The sequence below is a fragment of the Saccharomyces eubayanus genome, chromosome XVI (genome assembly GCF_001298625.1).
Source record: "Saccharomyces eubayanus strain FM1318 chromosome XVI, whole genome shotgun sequence".
Lineage (NCBI taxonomy): Eukaryota > Fungi > Ascomycota > Saccharomycetes > Saccharomycetales > Saccharomycetaceae > Saccharomyces > Saccharomyces eubayanus.
Genome location: NC_030975.1, coordinates 555,126 through 573,998, shown reverse-complemented (window position 1 = coordinate 573,998; position 18,873 = coordinate 555,126). Strand labels below are relative to the sequence as shown.

General features: G+C 39.4%; 8 protein-coding genes and 1 non-coding gene across 9 annotated transcripts; 7 read left to right on the top strand and 2 right to left on the bottom strand.

Moving 5' to 3' along the window:
• Nucleotide 1: 1 nt before the first annotated feature.
• On the top strand, nt 2-433 carry DSS4 (guanine nucleotide exchange factor DSS4; the record flags this gene model as incomplete). The annotated part of the gene is made up of 1 exon (XM_018368460.1): nt 2-433. One exon carries the CDS (start codon nt 2-4, stop codon nt 431-433), a length of 432 nt encoding a protein of 143 aa, XP_018219040.1.
• Nucleotides 434-850: 417 nt separating this feature from the next.
• Nucleotides 851-1,588, top strand: TIF6 (translation initiation factor 6; the record flags this gene model as incomplete). The annotated part of the gene is made up of 1 exon (XM_018368459.1): nt 851-1,588. One exon carries the CDS (start codon nt 851-853, stop codon nt 1,586-1,588), a length of 738 nt encoding a protein of 245 aa, XP_018219039.1.
• A 1,369-nt stretch (nt 1,589-2,957) lies between these two features.
• Nucleotides 2,958-3,701, top strand: DI49_5472 (uncharacterized protein; the record flags this gene model as incomplete). Its single annotated transcript, XM_018368458.1, has 1 exon — nt 2,958-3,701. The coding sequence occupies one exon, from the start codon at nt 2,958-2,960 to the stop codon at nt 3,699-3,701; it is 744 nt and encodes a 247-aa protein (XP_018219038.1).
• Nucleotides 3,702-8,936: 5,235 nt separating this feature from the next.
• Nucleotides 8,937-9,890, top strand: CMR3 (Cmr3p; the record flags this gene model as incomplete). Its single annotated transcript, XM_018368457.1, has 1 exon — nt 8,937-9,890. The coding sequence occupies one exon, from the start codon at nt 8,937-8,939 to the stop codon at nt 9,888-9,890; it is 954 nt and encodes a 317-aa protein (XP_018219037.1).
• A 621-nt stretch (nt 9,891-10,511) lies between these two features.
• On the top strand, nt 10,512-11,492 carry MRX21 (Mrx21p; the record flags this gene model as incomplete). The annotated part of the gene is made up of 1 exon (XM_018368456.1): nt 10,512-11,492. One exon carries the CDS (start codon nt 10,512-10,514, stop codon nt 11,490-11,492), a length of 981 nt encoding a protein of 326 aa, XP_018219036.1.
• Nucleotides 11,493-12,097: 605 nt separating this feature from the next.
• MRA1 (Mra1p) lies at nt 12,098-12,226 on the top strand (the record flags this gene model as incomplete). Its single annotated transcript, XM_018368455.1, has 1 exon — nt 12,098-12,226. The coding sequence occupies one exon, from the start codon at nt 12,098-12,100 to the stop codon at nt 12,224-12,226; it is 129 nt and encodes a 42-aa protein (XP_018219035.1).
• A 293-nt stretch (nt 12,227-12,519) lies between these two features.
• DI49_5468 lies at nt 12,520-12,592 on the bottom strand. Its single transcript has one exon. It is a non-coding gene; the product is annotated as a tRNA-Lys (tRNA).
• Nucleotides 12,593-13,380: 788 nt separating this feature from the next.
• On the top strand, nt 13,381-16,992 carry RPA135 (DNA-directed RNA polymerase I core subunit RPA135; the record flags this gene model as incomplete). The annotated part of the gene is made up of 1 exon (XM_018368454.1): nt 13,381-16,992. One exon carries the CDS (start codon nt 13,381-13,383, stop codon nt 16,990-16,992), a length of 3,612 nt encoding a protein of 1,203 aa, XP_018219034.1.
• A 233-nt stretch (nt 16,993-17,225) lies between these two features.
• On the bottom strand, nt 17,226-18,032 carry SUT2 (Sut2p; the record flags this gene model as incomplete). The annotated part of the gene is made up of 1 exon (XM_018368453.1): nt 17,226-18,032. One exon carries the CDS (start codon nt 18,030-18,032, stop codon nt 17,226-17,228), a length of 807 nt encoding a protein of 268 aa, XP_018219033.1.
• Between the last annotated feature and the right edge of the window lie 841 nt (nt 18,033-18,873).

Below are 18,873 nucleotides of genomic sequence, written 5' to 3'. Positions count from 1 at the left end.
TATGAGCAGGGCCACGTGTTTGTTTGACGGCTGTCACAGCGCCGTCATCGTGATTGATGAAGACAATATAGTGAGTTTGCCGGAAGGGGCGTATAGTCAATTTAAGCTGCTGGAAAACAGAGCGGAGGGGTACGCGCCCACTAGCGACAACAATTTTTTGGTTGTCCCTGATGTATGGGACTTCGACAACATTGGCGTATCTAGAGACATTCCCTCTTCTCTCTTGGGGGACCTAGGCGATAAGGACGAGTTCGCCTTTGATTACGGAGATTCCAGCTGGAAAATCAAGAAGTGTCTAAAGTACTTAATATGCGCAGACTGTGACAAGGGCCCTATTGGTCTTATATGCCAGGTACAAGACCAAGACAACGACGAAGAAAAAGTGATCCATTTACTGAGCCTGCGCAGTCTTCAGATCGTGAGAAAAAACTAGTTTTGAGCCACTGGGAGAACGCAGAACGGTATATCGCTGAGTGAATGAGGGTCATGGCCTTCGCTTTACGTCCTGGCCTGTCTCCGGATAGGCTGTGGAAGCAACAGAGCCGCAATGATCTACGATACCTCCATTTCTTTATGTAAGAATATAAGCATTCTGGACGAAAATCGGGTGATGAGCATTACCCGTTCTCTTTAGAGGCAAAAAAGAAAATTTTTGGAAAATTTTCATTAATTAAAGATTTAAACCCATGTTCTTTTGTGCAGATTTTTTCTTTCTTACTATATAAGTAAATTTTATTCACTTGCATAATACAAAGAAAATCCATCCTTCGTTGGTCTTACAGTAGAAAGGCAACACGACAGAGTATTTGGAACAAGAGCATAACCTAACTAATTCTCGAAACAAACAATAATGGCTTCCAGAACTCAATTTGAAAATTCTAATGAAATCGGTGTCTTCTCCAAGTTGACTAACACCTACTGTCTAGTAGCTGTCGGTGGTTCCGAAAACTTCTACTCTGCATTTGAAGCTGAATTGGGAGACGCTATTCCTATCGTTCACACCACCATTGCTGGTACCCGTATCATCGGTAGAATGACCGCTGGTAACCGTAGAGGTTTGCTGGTTCCCACTCAAACCACAGATCAAGAATTACAACATCTAAGAAACTGTTTGCCAGATTCAGTTAAGATCCAAAGAGTAGAGGAAAGACTATCTGCCTTGGGTAACGTCATCTGTTGCAATGACTACGTTGCCTTAGTACATCCAGACATCGACAGGGAAACTGAAGAATTGATAAGTGATGTGTTAGGTGTGGAAGTCTTCCGTCAAACCATATCAGGTAACATTCTAGTCGGGTCATATTGTTCTTTGAGTAATCAAGGTGGGTTAGTGCATCCACAAACAAGCGTTCAAGATCAAGAAGAATTGTCCTCTTTACTACAAGTGCCTTTGGTGGCTGGTACCGTTAACCGCGGTAGTGCTGTTGTCGGTGCCGGTATGGTCGTCAACGACTATTTGGCCGTCACAGGTCTAGATACCACAGCCCCAGAATTGAGTGTTATTGAAAGTATCTTCCGTTTGCAAGATGCTCAACCAGAATCCATTTCAGGTAATCTACGTGATACTTTGATTGAAACCTACTCATAGATATTGGGTACTTTTGGGGGGAATTCCCTCCTTTCTCGAGTCTGTTTACAGTTGTATGCGAAGGAGTCCCCGTGTTGCAATAATCTTCTTACGTAGCATTTGTGATATTTTTTTGGTATGACAAATAATTTTTTTTTTAGGTTTCTATGCATTTTAATTTAAGTTGTATGTATATTATGTACTTTTTTTAATTTTTTTTTTTTGCACACGGCCCTATATTTATGACGAGCTCAAGTTGGGGGCCTTCTATCAGACATCGGTAGTTTTTATAATATGGGTGCGAGGTATTGCCTGTCTGAGCAAATTCCTTGCATGATACGAGTTTTCACCCAATTTTCTGAAAAATGGTATCTAGTCGTTTAGTTTCAGTCACTACTACTAGGAAGATTCTGGACCTCTCTTCCAGAAGAACTAAAATATTTAATTTGGTTTCTTTCTTTGATACCTTTACCAACAACTGTTCAGTGAAGTACAGAACCTCTTGGCAAAGATCGATATATATATATATATATATATATATATATATATATATATATATATAGGCACTTGATAGAACACTTAAGGCACAGCAATAGAGTTTTTCAGTAGCGCGTTAAAGTACATTTTTCTTTCCATACATAGTATACAATAGACGGCATTGTCCGTCGCACCCTTGTCAAGATATTGAGCCCTCGCGCCAGCACTATGTGACTTACGCTGTATCTCTTTTACCTAGGGGTCCTTCGAAGACAAGTATCCTGGCCCCGCTTTGGCTACGGAAGTAGCTCTAACTCCCTGGCTCATATCGCCATTCATAGCCAGAAACCGTTTCACCAAAAGGTAATTGCTCAGGAGTTTTTTTTTTCAACCCATAGAAACCCCCCTAGCTGTATAGAAATGTTGGGAAGTCGTTCCTTTTCGTACGCCAGAAATTCTTCCTCTATTGTTTTCTGGAAATCTTTGCAAAAATAAGTCCGCCGCGCTTCGTTTTAAGGCAACTCTATCTGGAGGATCCTAGGCCAACGACCTGGTAGGCACTGTTTCCTGAAGAGGCTCGTAGTAGCTGTTGCTACGAGGAGTGTAAAGCACCGGAAATCTTCTCCCATCAAAACCTTAAATTTCAGCGGCCTTCGGTTGCCATGAGATACAGTTTCAAGAATTCTCTATATTATATAAGCGTTGGTTGTAGTCGCTCTTTTTTTCGTTGCCTTATTTGCAAGCCAACCCAGGTCTTACTGCTGTTTATACCTCTGACCAATCTTTTGCTTTTCTTCTCAAGGGCATCCCTGCAAGACTCAGTTTGATAATAACACAATAAAAGGAAGTCTACACTAAGCTGTTTCCAACTTTTTTCATATACATAAAACTTCGATCTTCAACGCTAACTATAATGTGGAAAACAAAAACACTAGAACCCATGCTTTGTAGCCCTGTAAAACGCTCTTCGCCTAACATAGGGACACCATATGCCCAATCTTCGAAGAGAGTCTCAGATACGGTTAAAGAGGATGTGCATCTTCCTCCCTGTTCGTCGATCATGCGCGCCTCAATTACTTCTGAAGTAAATCAGGCTCAATTACCACCCCCAGCCTACCATTACGCTCCCTCTCCTCTGCACCAGACAGAAGACCCTGTTTGGAGATCGGGTTCCAACTCTGTTATTTTCTCGCCAGTTGTAGCATCACCACAGCCTTTTCCCTTAACGTTCATTGAACGCCAATCTTACTGCTCTGTTTATTCAACAGCAACACCTCCATATAGTCCCCAGTCTGTGACCCCACCTATGCAACATTTTCAAAATGAAAGTCGTAGGTCGGCGAGCGATGGACAATACTCTCTCACGAATGTTCATACGGGGCAAAATCCTGGGACACTGCTATCCCAAACACAAACAGACTTGGATCTTATACAAAAGCAATTACGTGCCGTGGTGAAGCTACGGAAGCAATGTCCTATCTGTGGGAAGGTTTGTTCAAGGCCTTCGACGTTAAGAACGCATTATTTAATACATACAGGAGATACACCCTTCAAATGCACTTGGGAACACTGTAATAAATCTTTCAATGTTAAAAGCAACATGTTAAGGCACTTGAGGACACACCAAAAGAAAATAGCAAAGAAAAAACATCAGTGAAGGCTCTTCTTTCAAGGGTGTTAAAAGTTTGTTTTTTTGTTTTTTGGGGCGCGAGTAATGATTATGTGGCGCTGTGGCCATTATCAAAGAATATAGATATGTATCAACTGGATAAATGTATTGCGTGTAGTCATTAATCGATTAGTCAAAACTATTCAAACTGTAAGGAGGTGAGATAATTGCCGTTTGGACCCTTACTCTTACGATCGCGTAGATCTTGTTATTCCGCCTCACATGTTTGTGTACCCAAAGTACGCGGGGTCAAACTCTCGGTGTCATTTTTCGTTATGGAATTTCTTTTAGTCCTTAATTCAACTATAAGGTGCGATCGTAAACTTATGTTTCATGATCACACAAACGGCAGTAATCTGGACTTCCCATTCAAAATTTAGTGTGTTTTTACGTATAGCTAATGGCAATACCAAGACTTTATTTGCTACAAGATTTGCCCGTTCCATAACTCATTTTTCAAGGAAAAAAGGGCACTGTCTTGGCAAAATGAGGTTGAACTTAAATTTAAACGTAACCTAACGTAATGCTGGGGTGTCATTAACCGAAAATTAGCGGATTGGAGTGTATTGAACACTCCATTGGGATGACGGTAAACTCAGCAAGGGAGCCTTCCCTTACACAAACTGAACCATTCAATACAGGATACATCCGAAAGAAGGACCCCTTTCTCCTATAAAAATAAGATTACTTCCTGAGTTGTTGAATGAAACATCTTTATAATCCTGCTTTGTTTCCGGGCATTGATGTGGGCAAGAATGTGAAAAAAAGCTTGTCCTTACAATAATCCGCACGACTTGTGAATGCTGTTCAAATATAGCGTAAATAGATCAGGCAGGCACGAAACGCAGAATAGCATAACATGCTAATCGCCACAACGAAATGAAAGGGGAAAAGAAAATTGAGCGCCAATATATTCGGAACAATTAGAAAGAAAATTACATTTCTATAGGCAAAACCTCTACTGAATACATTGAGGTTATGAGCAGCTACTATTGATTTTAAATATTCCTAATCCGTTCAAAGACTCTATTTTATATGAGTTTACTATCTACTGCAAACGGTGGTTGATTCCTATTGTTCCAAACAGTAAAGAATTAAATACAAAGACTTGGTTCTATTTATTATAATTACCCTCGATAGTTTCATGTATTCTCAGTCGGCAGCAATACGTAAAGAAAGTACTTAAATTATTTGGGAGTAAATTAACAGTTGATGGTGTAACGTCTGGCTCTGGAATGAAACAAGAGTGAGAGCCATGGCGTTCAACTTTCCAATCACTGAAGCAAGTCAAATAATTCGCTAGCAAGCTCTAGAGTAAAGACTTTCTAAGTTAAAGTCAAATTTAAGAATCATTCATTTATTATGGCATTTTATCTAATCGTTGAAGCGTCTCCCTGGAAACTGTAATAGTAGACGGAAGTAAGCACTATGGAGATATAGATGCTCGAGAGGTAACAGCTATCTCTTGTATTGTTACGTAGATTTCCCGTAGAAACGGCTAAATCATTGATGTTTTAAAGTCTACTAAGAACCGCATCATGCTAACACTAAAAAAATTTTAGAATGACTATGAAGTTTGTGTGTGGTTTGAATCATTTCTATGAACGAAGGGCCACATTCGCTAAACTCTGCCATTGTTGGAACTATGAAACCAAAAGACCAATTCTCTTCGTTACATTAAACAATACAATGAGAAGAATTATTGAAAAATATACTGCTTCAAATATACTCAAGCTGAAGAGCCACGTTGAAAACCTTTTCTTACCACAGTCCTTCCCCTGAGACTTTTTTCTGTAATGATAATACGTTCAAGGATAACGTTCCAAATTTTTCACATGAAGGTGCCGGCCGAGTTTCGATGTAGAAAAAGAAGGGTAGAATTAATATCGAGGAGAAAATAGTTTCCTCGTATACATCAAGGTTTCCTGAACATATCCTCATGCTATAGCTATGGCCAATTTAAAGTCCAGACTTTAACTCAAGCTTGTGATCATGGAACTATTGCGAACTGAGAAAGTGATTTGCAAGAATTCCTGGTATTTTCACAGGGTGCTTAATCAGCAGTTGCCCACGCGCACTTTCATGCAGGCTCTGTTCACGCGCGTAGCTTTGGCGTGGGGTATTTTACGGCCGCTACTTAGCTAATCGTGATACAGAAGCCCCTGAAATTTTGTACAGCAGGAAATCGGCTAAAATCGCTCAACGAAAATAAGCGGACAATTGGATTAGGTAACTAATCTGGATGTAAACACACGTGTATTGGATTGGCATCGTACGTAGCCCAATAACCACGTCCTTACAGCTCTGCTTCAAAGCAGGCACGACGAATTGGGCGGAAGAAGGCATATTGTAGAGACAGCGGAGGATAACGTGTTCTTAGTAGTTTTTCCCTCCGCCTTCGGCTTTGCCCGAACATTATACTTGCAACAGCCCGATAAGCAGGGGCGCCGCCAGATCTGTAATGACAAAGAGAGCAGCAATTTCAAAAGAGGCAAATGAAATCGATAGCACCGTTAGCGATTTCGTAATTTTTGGTTGTAAATCAGAAATAACAGTGGCCCCCCTTGACATGCCTTGAAGTAGCAAATTCGCCACGAAATTCATTCGAATCTTCATAAAAGAACGTTGCTGCGGCAAACACGGTAAGTTCAGCGTGTGCCTTCGTTTTTCAAACTTTTATGTTTGGAAAGCTGACTTCTTTCAATCCTCTTCCGCGCTGCCAGCTTTAACAAACTACGTTAAGTTCCTTGGCCATAGGATCTAATTTACCAGTTTGATTTGAATTTTCGTCTCGGACTTGTCGCTAATTGGAAGTACTATTATTTCAAGGTTGCCTGTAGTTAAGATTTGTTTATCGACGGAGTAAGCATCTGCGTATGCTTGTAAAATAGTTAATTTCTCTTTCCAGAAAGAAAAGCCAGCGACTCTAACTGGTGAGTTAGCTAAATGAATTTCATCAAGAATCATAAAGTTTGGTACGGCACGGTTTGTCTTTGTAAGCAATCCGATGAGAAAACTCTTTTATGTAAGCAATCCAATGAGAAAACTCTTCTATTTAAGAACCAGAAAATCTCACATTCGCTCCTTAGTTTCATAGGTCAGGCATATGTACGAATTAACTAAGAAAATTTTACTTGTTTTCATGAGATATTATTGCTGACATAAAATTCCAACGCTCTCTGAGCTTTCATTTATTTATAACGATTTGAGAAGGCTAGCCAGGCTGTCGCCGAAATAGCCAACAACAAGTGGCAGCCTTTTCTGTATGTCTTGCATCCCCAGTAATGTGTGAGCAAGGGCAGCTGCGTGGAGTCGCGCCTTCCGTATCTTGTGCTTTGCATTCTGTGCATACGTAAGGAATAAGCAACACCTTCTGGTTAGAAGACAAATTTCTTTTTTATCCTTCATTTTTTTTTTATCATCAAATGAAAATCCTCCCTACGAGATTTCTGGTCGCTCTTCAGTCCCCGAAGTGAGAATTTTCGAAAGGAGAAAAAAACCTTATTTTCCCGCACGTTGATTTTGTTCCTCTAACAACCACGAGTGCAAGTTAAAATAAGGTTTTTGAAATTGAACGGTTTTTTGCGCCGATTGTGCAAAAAAAAACGTATTTTGGATTCTTGCTCTTGATGATGACAGTACCAATTTTGTTTTCGGTTTTTTTCTTCGATATAGGCTGAGCAAACAACACTACAACACTGAAGCAACATAATACTCAGCGTCTAGCTTCGCTGTTGTTAATTCGTCGATGTATTGAAAATAGTCGGTGATTGTTTGGTTGATTTTGCTGGCAATCCCGTTGAGCAAGCCCAAGCTGCAGATTCTCTTCAATAAGAACGCGTAGGCAAGGCTTATGTATCCCTCTTCTTGCTTTTTCTTTTTGTTCAACAGTGGTTGAGCGCCGTTACCTTAAGTTACTACAATGCCCGTTCATAGCATAAAGACCGTTCCACATAGCCCCAACTCTAAATAAAGCCGAAATAGGCATCTTTTGTTTTATGTGCGCCAGCTCTGACAATCCTCCGCAGCCAACCTTGATGATATAATGGAAAGGCTACATCCCGTTATTGCCAGCGCAGGGTGTTTTGATGAGCAATATAATGTACTATGATGGCCACGTAGGTCCTCCTGTATCGGATATTTAAAATGCTCATTGACTTCCTGCAACTTGTTCTACCACTGTATGAAACTACGTCTAACCGATACTATTCTTTTTTGCTTGCTCGCAAGCTTTTCAGTACAGGCTACTATGTATTCATAGTTATACGCACCTTGCCGTGATTCTGGTAGCAATCGTAGATGAACCTGACACGTTGCAGTGAAACGGTAGGGCTACATAATTTACTTTCCCAACTTTTGCCTACCATGCATAGTTGGAACCCAAAAGCAACTAAAAATGAGGAGGCCGCTTGAGTCAGCGAAACCCGCTTGAATAATCTTCCAACACGAGGTGCAGTCAATTACTCATAAACGATACATGTGAAAATCAATCCATATACATCGCGCACGCTCGGTGCCTAAAAATATACCTGGGTTTTGCAGCAATCTAGGAAAGAATCAGGTGAGAAATGCCGATTCGGGGTTAAAGAACAAAACGACGGCGATCCTTTCCTTTTAGACTACGGGTCTTTCCTATAATAGAAATTCTTGCGGGAGCATCCAACCTTGAGCCACGAGCGGTTACCGTTTACGGTGGGAAATAAACTTTTCGGCGGTATACCAGGTTGAGAGCAGATCAAGACGATCTGTTTTTTTAACTTCCGTCAAAGTTCCTCCGTATTGTTCTACACAAGGAAACCTAAACAGAAACAAAAACGAAGATAAAGAGTGATGCATCAGGTTCGCGACCTATGTCCTTAAAGTTCCATAAGTAAGTAATCGTGCAAGCACGTCATTCTGGAGCTGCCTAAGAGATCTGCAGGTGGCCCGTGAAGGGCGGTCGTGTGCCTTCCTCATTATTGTTGTATTCTGACTGCCCTCTTTTTTCTTTCTTTTCTTGATATATATGCGACTACTACACGTTGGTGTTTCAAAGTCCTTTCTGCATGCCGTCCAGGATTCAATGAATATAACTATAAACAAAAATTATCGGCTTTTCAAGTTTTTAAGGCTTTCTAATAATTCTTCTGCATTAGCGTTTTTTTCTTAAACTTCTTCATAGGTATAATACGGTTTGGAAACTAACCTACCAAATAGTGATAAACGCCATCAACAGTAAATTACATGAATTTTCCGCTTTCAAGGCAAAGTTCAGAGAGGCGGACAACATATACAGACAAATCAGAATCTCCTAATATCGGAATGTGTACGATCAACTACAAATCAAACCTTCCCCTACAGGTGCAAACAGCTGAACATCTAACCCCTAGTATAAATAATCAATTGTACGGCCAAAATAGCTACAAAAACGAACAAGAATGTTACAACAATGCTAAAATAAACTTACCGCCAATTTCGTCTCTTTTACCCAATTTTGAAAGTGGCTCACGTGCCAATGCCGACACAAGGCTTCAGCTCCCTCCACAGCAGGTCTACCATGGTATGAATATAGTGCCTATGGTTAACGAGGTTTACACGCCGATTTCTATGAATGTAACACCTGATCAATATCCTATATATTTTTCTGATAACCAGCAACAAATACCACATAACCAACCGGCTCATATAACGTCATCAGCTCCCCTTATGATGCCAGTCATCGTACCAACTCTCTATAAGCCGATGGGACCATATGAAAAAGAGCCGATAACAGTAGCTCCTGAACCAAATTTTGCTGCATTATCAATGGTTGCTCCCTCGAATACCACTATAGATGTATGTCAGAGTAGGCCAAAATCAGTCCCGCCTAAATACAGCATAATCCCAGGTATACATGAGGACGGTAATAGTAGAACTAAAAGCGAACCCGGTACTTCTTCAAATTCTTCAGCAGCATTCTCCGATTGGAAAAACGGTAGTCGAATAACATCTGCAAAACTAAGAAAGCAGTGCCCTGTATGTGGCAAAATTTGCTCGAGGCCCTCAACGTTAAAGACACATTATTTAATACATACAGGGGATACCCCTTTCAAGTGCACTTGGGAAGGTTGCTCAAAATCTTTTAATGTAAAGAGTAATATGCTGAGACATTTGAAGAGCCACGAAAGGAAAAGAAACAAGGTCTTAAACACAACTTAAATAAAAAAAGGCATTCGAAATGTTTAGCTACAAGGAGATTATAAGATCTAAATCTAAACGTTAGTCAAAAACACAACAGACTTCTTTATGGAATATAAATAAAAGAAACGAAATGATGGAACACGGATACTCTTCTAACTTTTAAAAATTATACGACCCTTCGATGTCGTCAATTTTCCATAGCGCATATAGAACAATTTATGTTTATGTTTAACTAACCTAAATACTCTCTAGTTTCTTTCGTAAATATATGAAAAGATAAATTTAATGACTCACAAAGACAGTAGGCGAGGGCAAACAATCGATAAAGCATTTGATGTCTTCTATAGTTTGTAGGAGTAAAGAACTGCAAGCGAACATTCGATATAAGCTATGTATTGTGTTCAGCCACCACGTAACTTTTATTCTTTTTTTCACGAAAGACTTTTTGATATTATTTCACACCTCTTTTTCTTGCCAGGCTTCTTTCGCAGCTTGCACTTGATATGCGTATCGGTCAAAATTATCATGATTGCCAATGAGGCTAACTGAAATTAGAATGTTAAGGGAAATATACCAAGTTTCCTACTTTTCATTTCAAAGTGCTCAATTATAAGATTTCAATAAACAGGTTCTACTGGTATGTCGGAAGTACTGGCCGTCTTCGAACAGCCGAACTCAATTAAGAATTTTCTCAAGAGAGATTCAAATATTGCATTTCTAGCTGGTGGTGTGGCTGGTGCAGTTTCCCGAACCGTTGTTTCGCCTTTTGAAAGGGTAAAAATATTGTTGCAAGTTCAGAGCTCCACGAATTCGTATAATCAAGGTATATTCCAGTCCATACGACAAGTTTATCGTGAAGAGGGAACTAAAGGTCTTTTCAGAGGAAACGGTTTGAATTGTATAAGAATCTTTCCTTATAGTGCAGTCCAATTTGTAGTTTATGAGGCCTGTAAAAAGAAACTGTTTCATGTAGATGGTTATGATAGACAAGAACAACTCACAAATACTCAGAGACTATTTAGTGGTGCATTATGTGGTGGTTGTAGTGTGGTAGCCACTTATCCGTTGGACTTGATCAAAACAAGACTAACAATCCAAACAGCAAATTTAAGTACTCTGAACCGGTCGAAGGCAAAGAACATAGCAAAGCCTCCAGGGATTTGGAAATTGCTGACCGAAGCTTATAAATCAGAAGGCGGCCTCAAGGGATTATATAGGGGTGTCTGGCCAACAAGTCTTGGAGTTGTTCCATATGTGGCCTTAAACTTTGCAGTTTATGAACAGTTAAGAGAAATAGGTATCGATAGTTCAGACTCACGACCTCCCTGGAAGAGTAACCTTTACAAACTAACAATGGGTGCCGTAAGTGGCGGTGTTGCGCAAACAATGACTTACCCTTTTGATCTGCTGAGAAGACGATTCCAAGTTCTTKCGATGGGTGGAAATGAACTGGGATTCAAATATTCGAGTGTCTGGGATGCGCTGGTGACAATTGGTAAAACAGAAGGTTTTAGTGGTTACTACAAGGGTCTTACTGCAAATCTTTTCAAAGTTGTCCCTTCCACTGCTGTAAGTTGGCTAGTTTACGAAATTGTGTGTGACTCGATGAGAAATTGGTAAGCTAAACCACCCTTGAATCAGCGATAATCAAGTAGAGAGATTCTTAGATAATAAGTCTTCGTGTAGTAGGAGGATGGATTCCTGTATATAGCATTAACTTGTTTGCYTTATTTTATATCGGTCTTGAGCATGAGCCAATCATCTCTTACAAAGCGTGAGATTTCCGTATCAAATGATGATCATGTGGACAGAAATTTTAAGGCATCGCTATCCCTTCAAAAGCAACTGTAGCTATCCTTTAAGTTCGTTTTGAACTAGTTGTATTCTGGAGATGTAGTCCTTTCTAGCAGCTTGCTAAAAACATCTTTGAACCAGACTTGAGAAGAAAAACCTAAAAATGAGACCATCACAATTACTGTTGAATACGGCTGTATGTAAATCGTTGTTTTTGTTTATTTGCACTAACAGATGAAGTGTGAAGTGGTTACTGCATTGATTCTCATAATAGTTGGCAATGGGATACATTGAGATACATTGGGGACAAGCAGCTTTGCTGGCCACGATTTTGAAAAATTAGCAATTGAGTATTATACTAACAAAAGAATCAGAAAAAATCTTCAGGTGGTTACAAAATACCCGTTGAATTAACACCACTATTTCTCGCTATGGGTGTAGCTCTATGTTCCGGTGTATTCTTTACCTTCAAAAAACTAAGAACTGACGAGACTTTGAGATTGAAAGGCAACCCAGAATTGTCCCGTTTGGATGAAGTTTTAGCTGAAGATAAGGATTAAAGGCCGGGCCAATGATTTGTTATATTACTTATTACACATTACACTTCTCTAATAATTGTCGGGAAACAAATCGAAATATTATTTATTCTTCAAATACTTTTTAATATAACAAAATAACGAGTACTATATATATATTTGTCAATACCACCATTATTTTATGTCGGTTTATTGTATCCATATTGACGCCTGTTTCATAGCGATCAGTGAACTGTGCAAATCCTTCCTTCATAGACAGAGGACACCTGCAATCGATATCTCCAGTGCTGGCAGATTCGAAGTCAGGAAAAAAAGAAAGCCCTGTAGGGGGCTCGAACCCCTAACCTTATGATTAAGAGTCATACGCGCTACCGATTGCGCCAACAAGGCTCTTTCTTATGATTTTTTAATAAGAATAAAATGTATAACACATTAAATAATGTAAGTAGCAAGAAACTCCTGTGGGGGTACGCTAGGATTTTTCTTAGCGAACGAATTCTCTGCCAGTAAACACATCCTGTGAAAGATGAGTGCAGGAGTTTGCTTCGAACTCTACGTTGGACCACAAGCCTATCCGCCAAACGAATCGCGATGCATATAGAACATAAGTATCTGGTACAAGATACGCTAGTAGAGCACGAGTTAGGCGCCTTCGCCCCGCAGGTTCATAGACCTTTTGTGAAGACGGTTTGAGCTTTAAAGTAGCCACTGTATACAACATGGTTTTCTCACTATCATCTAATGCAAAACAATTCATGAATATTTTGGCTATAGAACTTCCATTTTCAAATTGTTTGTACCTTTGGTTTACCTCCTTCTTCACCGGTTCTATTTTCAACGACCTTGGACCTCATGTATTTAGGGACCAAGGCGTTCCTGCATTTCATCTCACGAAAATCTTCCAAGACTCTGTACCACCAAAACGGACTTTCAAGATAGTGCTTATTTAATGCTTTCTAAGCACCTTCCTTTGCATATTGTAATCGTCAATGACGATCTTTACTGAGTTTACTTCGCTCTATTTTTTTTTTTTTTTCTGTATGAAAAATTTTTCAAATGGATCTTAGAAACTCATCTCATCTCCTACTATAAAGCATTAACCTTTATCGAAAATTAGAATCGAGATAGTTGTTTCAGGAGATTTTGAGAGACTACCTTAGAGCGACATATTTGGTGAGATGAGCAAAGTGATTAAACCACCTAGCCAAACCAGAACGGCAGATTTCCGCACTCTGGAACGTGAATCTCGGTTCATTAATCCTCCTAAAGATAAATCGGCATTTCCCTTATTAGAGGAAGCTGTCCGGCCACATATTGGTTCCTTTAATGCATTAACTGAAGGGCCAGATGGAGGTTTGTTAAATCTAGGTGTTCAGGACATTGGTGAAAAAGTCATATTTGATGGGAAGCCATTTGATTCTGAAGATGAAACCGCCAATAGCAGCTACCTTGGAAATAAGCTTTCTGTTAGTGTGGAACAAGTTTCCATTGCAAAGCCCATGTCCAACGATGGTGTTTCTTCTGCAGTAGAGAGAAAAGTTTACCCAAGTGAGTCGAGACAAAGACTTACTTCTTATAGAGGTAAATTACTTCTAAAGTTGAAGTGGTCCGTTAACAATGGTGAGGAAAACATGTACGAAGTAAGAGATTGCGGTGGTTTACCAGTTATGTTACAAAGTAACAGATGTCACTTGAACAAGATGTCCCCGTATGAATTGGTACAGCATAAAGAAGAATCTGATGAAATAGGTGGTTACTTTATTGTCAATGGTATTGAAAAGTTAATCAGAATGTTGATTGTTCAACGTAGAAACCATCCTATGGCTATTATCAGACCATCTTTTGCTAACAGAGGTGCATCTTATTCTCAATATGGTATTCAAATTAGATCCGTCAGACCAGACCAAACCTCTCAAACTAATGTTCTACATTATTTGAATGACGGTCAAGTAACATTTAGATTTTCTTGGAGAAAAAACGAATATTTAGTCCCTGCTGTTATGATTTTGAAAGCTTTATGCCATACTAGTGATAGAGAAATTTTTGATGGTATTATCGGTGATGATGTTAAGGATTCATTTCTAACTGATCGTTTAGAATTGTTATTGCGTGGCTTTAAGAAAAGATACCCTCAATTACAAAATCGTACACAGGTTTTACAATATCTAGGGGACAAATTCCGTGTCGTCTTTCAAGCTTCCCCTGACCAATCTGATTTAGAGGTCGGGCAAGAAGTCCTTGACCGTATTGTCTTAGCACATTTGGGCAAGGATGGTAACCAAGATAAATTTAGAATGTTGTTGTTTATGATTAGAAAGTTGTATTCTTTGGTTGCGGGTGAATGTTCTCCTGATAATCCAGATGCCACACAACATCAAGAAGTCTTATTGGGTGGTTTCTTATATGGTATGATTTTGAAAGAAAAGATCGACGAGTACTTGCAAAACATTATTGCTCAAGTCAGGATGGATATCAGCCGTGGTATGGCCATCAATTTCAAGGACAAAAGATATATGTCAAGAGTCTTAATGAGAGTCAACGAGAACATTGGTTCCAAAATGCAGTACTTTTTATCGACAGGTAACCTAGTCTCTCAATCTGGGTTGGATTTGCAACAAGTCTCTGGTTACACTGTTGTTGCTGAAAAAATTAATTTCTACCGTTTCATTTCTCATTTTAGAATGGTTCATAGAGGGTCATTTTTTGCGCAATTGAAGACAACCACAGTCAGAAAATTGTTACCAGAGTCATGGGGCTTCTTATGTCCTGTTCATACACCGGATGGTTCTCCTTGTGGTTTGCTAAACCATTTTGCCCACAAGTGTCGTATATCAACTCAACAATCCGATGTTTCAAAAATCCCTTCCTTATTATACTCACTCGGAGTTGCTCCAGCTTCTCACACATTCGCTGCTGGTCCTTCTCTATGCTGTGTTCAAATCGATGGTAAAATCATTGGTTGGGTCTCTCATGAGCAAGGTAAGATTATTGCTGATACGTTGAGATATTGGAAGGTGGAAGGTAAGACACCTGGGCTGCCTGTAGATCTAGAAATCGGTTACGTGCCTCCATCAACCAGAGGCCAATATCCAGGTCTTTACTTATTTGGTGGCCGCTCCAGAATGCTCCGTCCCGTTCGTTACCTGCCTTTAGATAAGGAAGACATTGTTGGTCCTTTCGAACAAGTTTACATGAACATTGCTGTCACATCTCAAGAAATTCAAAATGATGTTCATACACATGTTGAATTTACACCAACAAATATTCTGTCTATTTTGGCTAATTTGACCCCATTTTCTGACTTTAACCAATCTCCAAGAAATATGTATCAATGTCAAATGGGTAAGCAAACTATGGGTACTCCAGGTGTTGCTTTGTGCCACCGTTCTGACAATAAACTTTATAGATTGCAAACTGGCCAAACACCTATCGTTAAAGCTAACTTATATGATGACTATGGTATGGATAATTTTCCAAACGGTTTCAACGCCGTCGTTGCTGTCATTTCATACACTGGTTACGATATGGATGACGCGATGATTATCAACAAATCTGCTGATGAAAGAGGTTTCGGTTACGGTACTATGTATAAGACTGAAAAAGTGGATTTGGCTCTTAACAGAAGTCGTGGTGACCCAATTACACAACATTTTGGTTTCGGAAATGATGAATGGCCAAAAGAATGGCTAGAAAAACTAGACGAGGATGGTTTGCCATATATTGGCACTTATGTTGAAGAGGGTGATCCAATCTGTGCATACTTTGACGATACTTTGAACAAGACAAAAATCAAGACATATCATTCCTCAGAACCAGCATATATAGAGGAAGTAAACTTGATTGGTGACGAATCAAACAAGTTTCAAGAACTACAAACTGTTAGCATAAAATACCGGATTAGAAGAACGCCTCAAATTGGTGATAAATTTTCTTCTAGACACGGTCAAAAGGGTGTCTGTTCCAGAAAATGGCCTACCATTGACATGCCCTTCAGTGAAACTGGTATTCAACCAGATATCATCATTAACCCCCACGCTTTTCCTTCACGTATGACTATCGGTATGTTCGTCGAATCTTTGGCAGGTAAGGCGGGTGCTTTGCACGGTATCGCGCAAGATTCCACGCCTTGGATCTTCAATGAAAGCGATACTCCTGCTGATTATTTTGGTGATCAGCTGGCGAAGGCAGGCTACAACTACCACGGTAACGAACCGATGTATTCAGGTGCTACTGGTGAAGAACTCAGAGCAGATATTTATGTCGGTGTTGTTTACTATCAAAGATTACGTCATATGGTCAACGACAAGTTCCAAGTCCGTTCCACCGGTCCTGTTAATAGTTTGACTATGCAACCCGTCAAAGGTAGAAAGAGACATGGTGGTATTCGTGTCGGTGAAATGGAAAGAGATGCTTTAATTGGACATGGTACCTCATTCTTGTTACAAGATCGTTTGCTAAATTCTTCGGATTACACGCAAGCATCTGTATGTCGTGAGTGTGGCTCCATCTTGACCACACAACAGAGTGTTCCAAGAATTGGTTCGATTTCGACAGTTTGTTGCCGTCGTTGTTCCATGAGATTCGAAGATGCAAAGAAGTTGTTAAATAAATCAGAAGATGGAGAAGGTGTTTTCATTGACGATTCTCAAATTTGGGAAGACGGACAAGGGAATAAATTTGTTGGTGGTAATGAGACAACTACAGTGGCTATACCATTTGTATTGAAGTACTTGGATTCTGAATTATCCGCTATGGGTATAAGATTACGTTATAATGTTGAACCCAAATAGAAGAATACCCTACTATTAGCTTAATGTAAAAACGGTGAAGAGATTAGGGCTTAGTCAATTGTATCATATAGAGGTTTTTTATTATTGAATTATTTATGTAAAAGCGCTTTTCAATCAAGCGTATATATCTGAATAAACGAATTCACATTTGAAGAAAATATCAAACTATTGGTAGTATATTTAATTAATGTTCCTAAATCTTAGATATATAAGGAAATTTTTATGCATGAAACCTAAAGGGTTTGGAAGCCAGCGGCTATATAATCAGCGACAGTCATCTCAAAGATATTTTTTCCCTCAAGTTTACTATTTATTTTAGAAAAGACGTTCATATCAGATTTTGTAAATCCTCTTGAAAATGTACAATTCCCATTTTTTTTGCTTTTCCTGCTGCAAGAAGTACAGGGCTTGAAAAGAACTATCTTATCCAGATGTTTGATGACCTCGTAAGAATTCATCAACTCAGGCAGTTTTTTGAAAAACTTAGCTCGAAACCTTTCAATATCCTCTTGGGAAAGAGTGTAATGCAAGCTTGAAGAGATTGATGATATAAGGTCTCTATCTTGTAAAAAGACAATAATCGTTGCATTGCATTTTATTTTTTTTGTCCTACATGAATCGCAACTTGGACCGTCTCTTTGGCGTTTCCTTTTCAGACTGTTGGTCGTTATTGATGAAATAGCAGCTGAATCGGTCGTTTCACCGGAAGAAATAGTTTTGTACAATTCCTTGCAATCTGTTAAGCAACCAAGTTTGGGAAGCTTGGTATTTTCTAATTCTTTTTGCCATTTATTAAAACTGTGATCGAAGTATTGAACCGATGAAACTGGAACCGAACTTTGATCTTGATGTAATTTAGAATATTTTGGGAGTAACGAACGGTCTGATGAATCGAACAGATGATAGTTGACATTAGTCGAAATCTGTTCTTTTTGCAGTAAGTCGCCACATGTATAACTTCTCAGGGCCGGTAATAAAAGTGCAGGTAGTGATTCGTCTTTGTTATTAATTACATCACAAGTTCGGATATTTGGCCTCATATCTAACGATCGATCCGAACAAACCAATAGGTTGGCAGATTTGGTTTGCCCTCGTATTTTAGTAAAGTATTTAAGTGTGCCCTCTTTCTCTCTCTCACAGTCTATATGAAAGAATCAAAAATTTTCATTCCAGAATTGAATATCCTACGTACTATAGAATGACTACTACAGCCAGTCGAAGGAAAGAATTCTGAAAGACCCCACATCTATTTATGTAAACAGAGATAATTACTTTTGTCACACCTATTTAACCTTTAGAGGTTGATAAACATTAGACGGGCACTTTGACGAAAAGCTAAACTTCGTTTTCGTCTCCGCCTACATGACTCTACCCTCAGAAATGAAGGTTTTGCACTGTTTTGTCGCAGGCCGTTCGTTTATCGGACTTGGCAGGTCTAGATTTTTCTCTCCAATAATTTCTTTCCAGTTATGTAAAGAAGATTAAGAGCAACTGATTTAAGATTTTACGAAAGCCCGACAAGATACTTGTGTAGCCATTTCCTTTTAATTATCAGTGGCTAACTCACGGACTCTGTACAGTAGATACGGCTGCTGGAAAATGAAGTTTGAACTCCTTTCTTGCTTTTTTTTTCCATTCTCCCGGCATGGTAAACCAAAGCCTCTGGATTCTTTCAGCTACGTTGAGAGCCCCGTGCCTCGTCCAAGTGCTATTGCTCGAAGAGCAAAAAAACGTGTGTTTTTACGTGAGCCGATATACTAAGCATCAGAATGAAGCGGATTCAGAATGACGAGCTGGTCAAACAGTGCTAGGGACCTGGACCACCCATGCAGATTGCGCACGGTCCCCTTTGCTTGCAGAAAAAGAAAGCATAATTGTTTT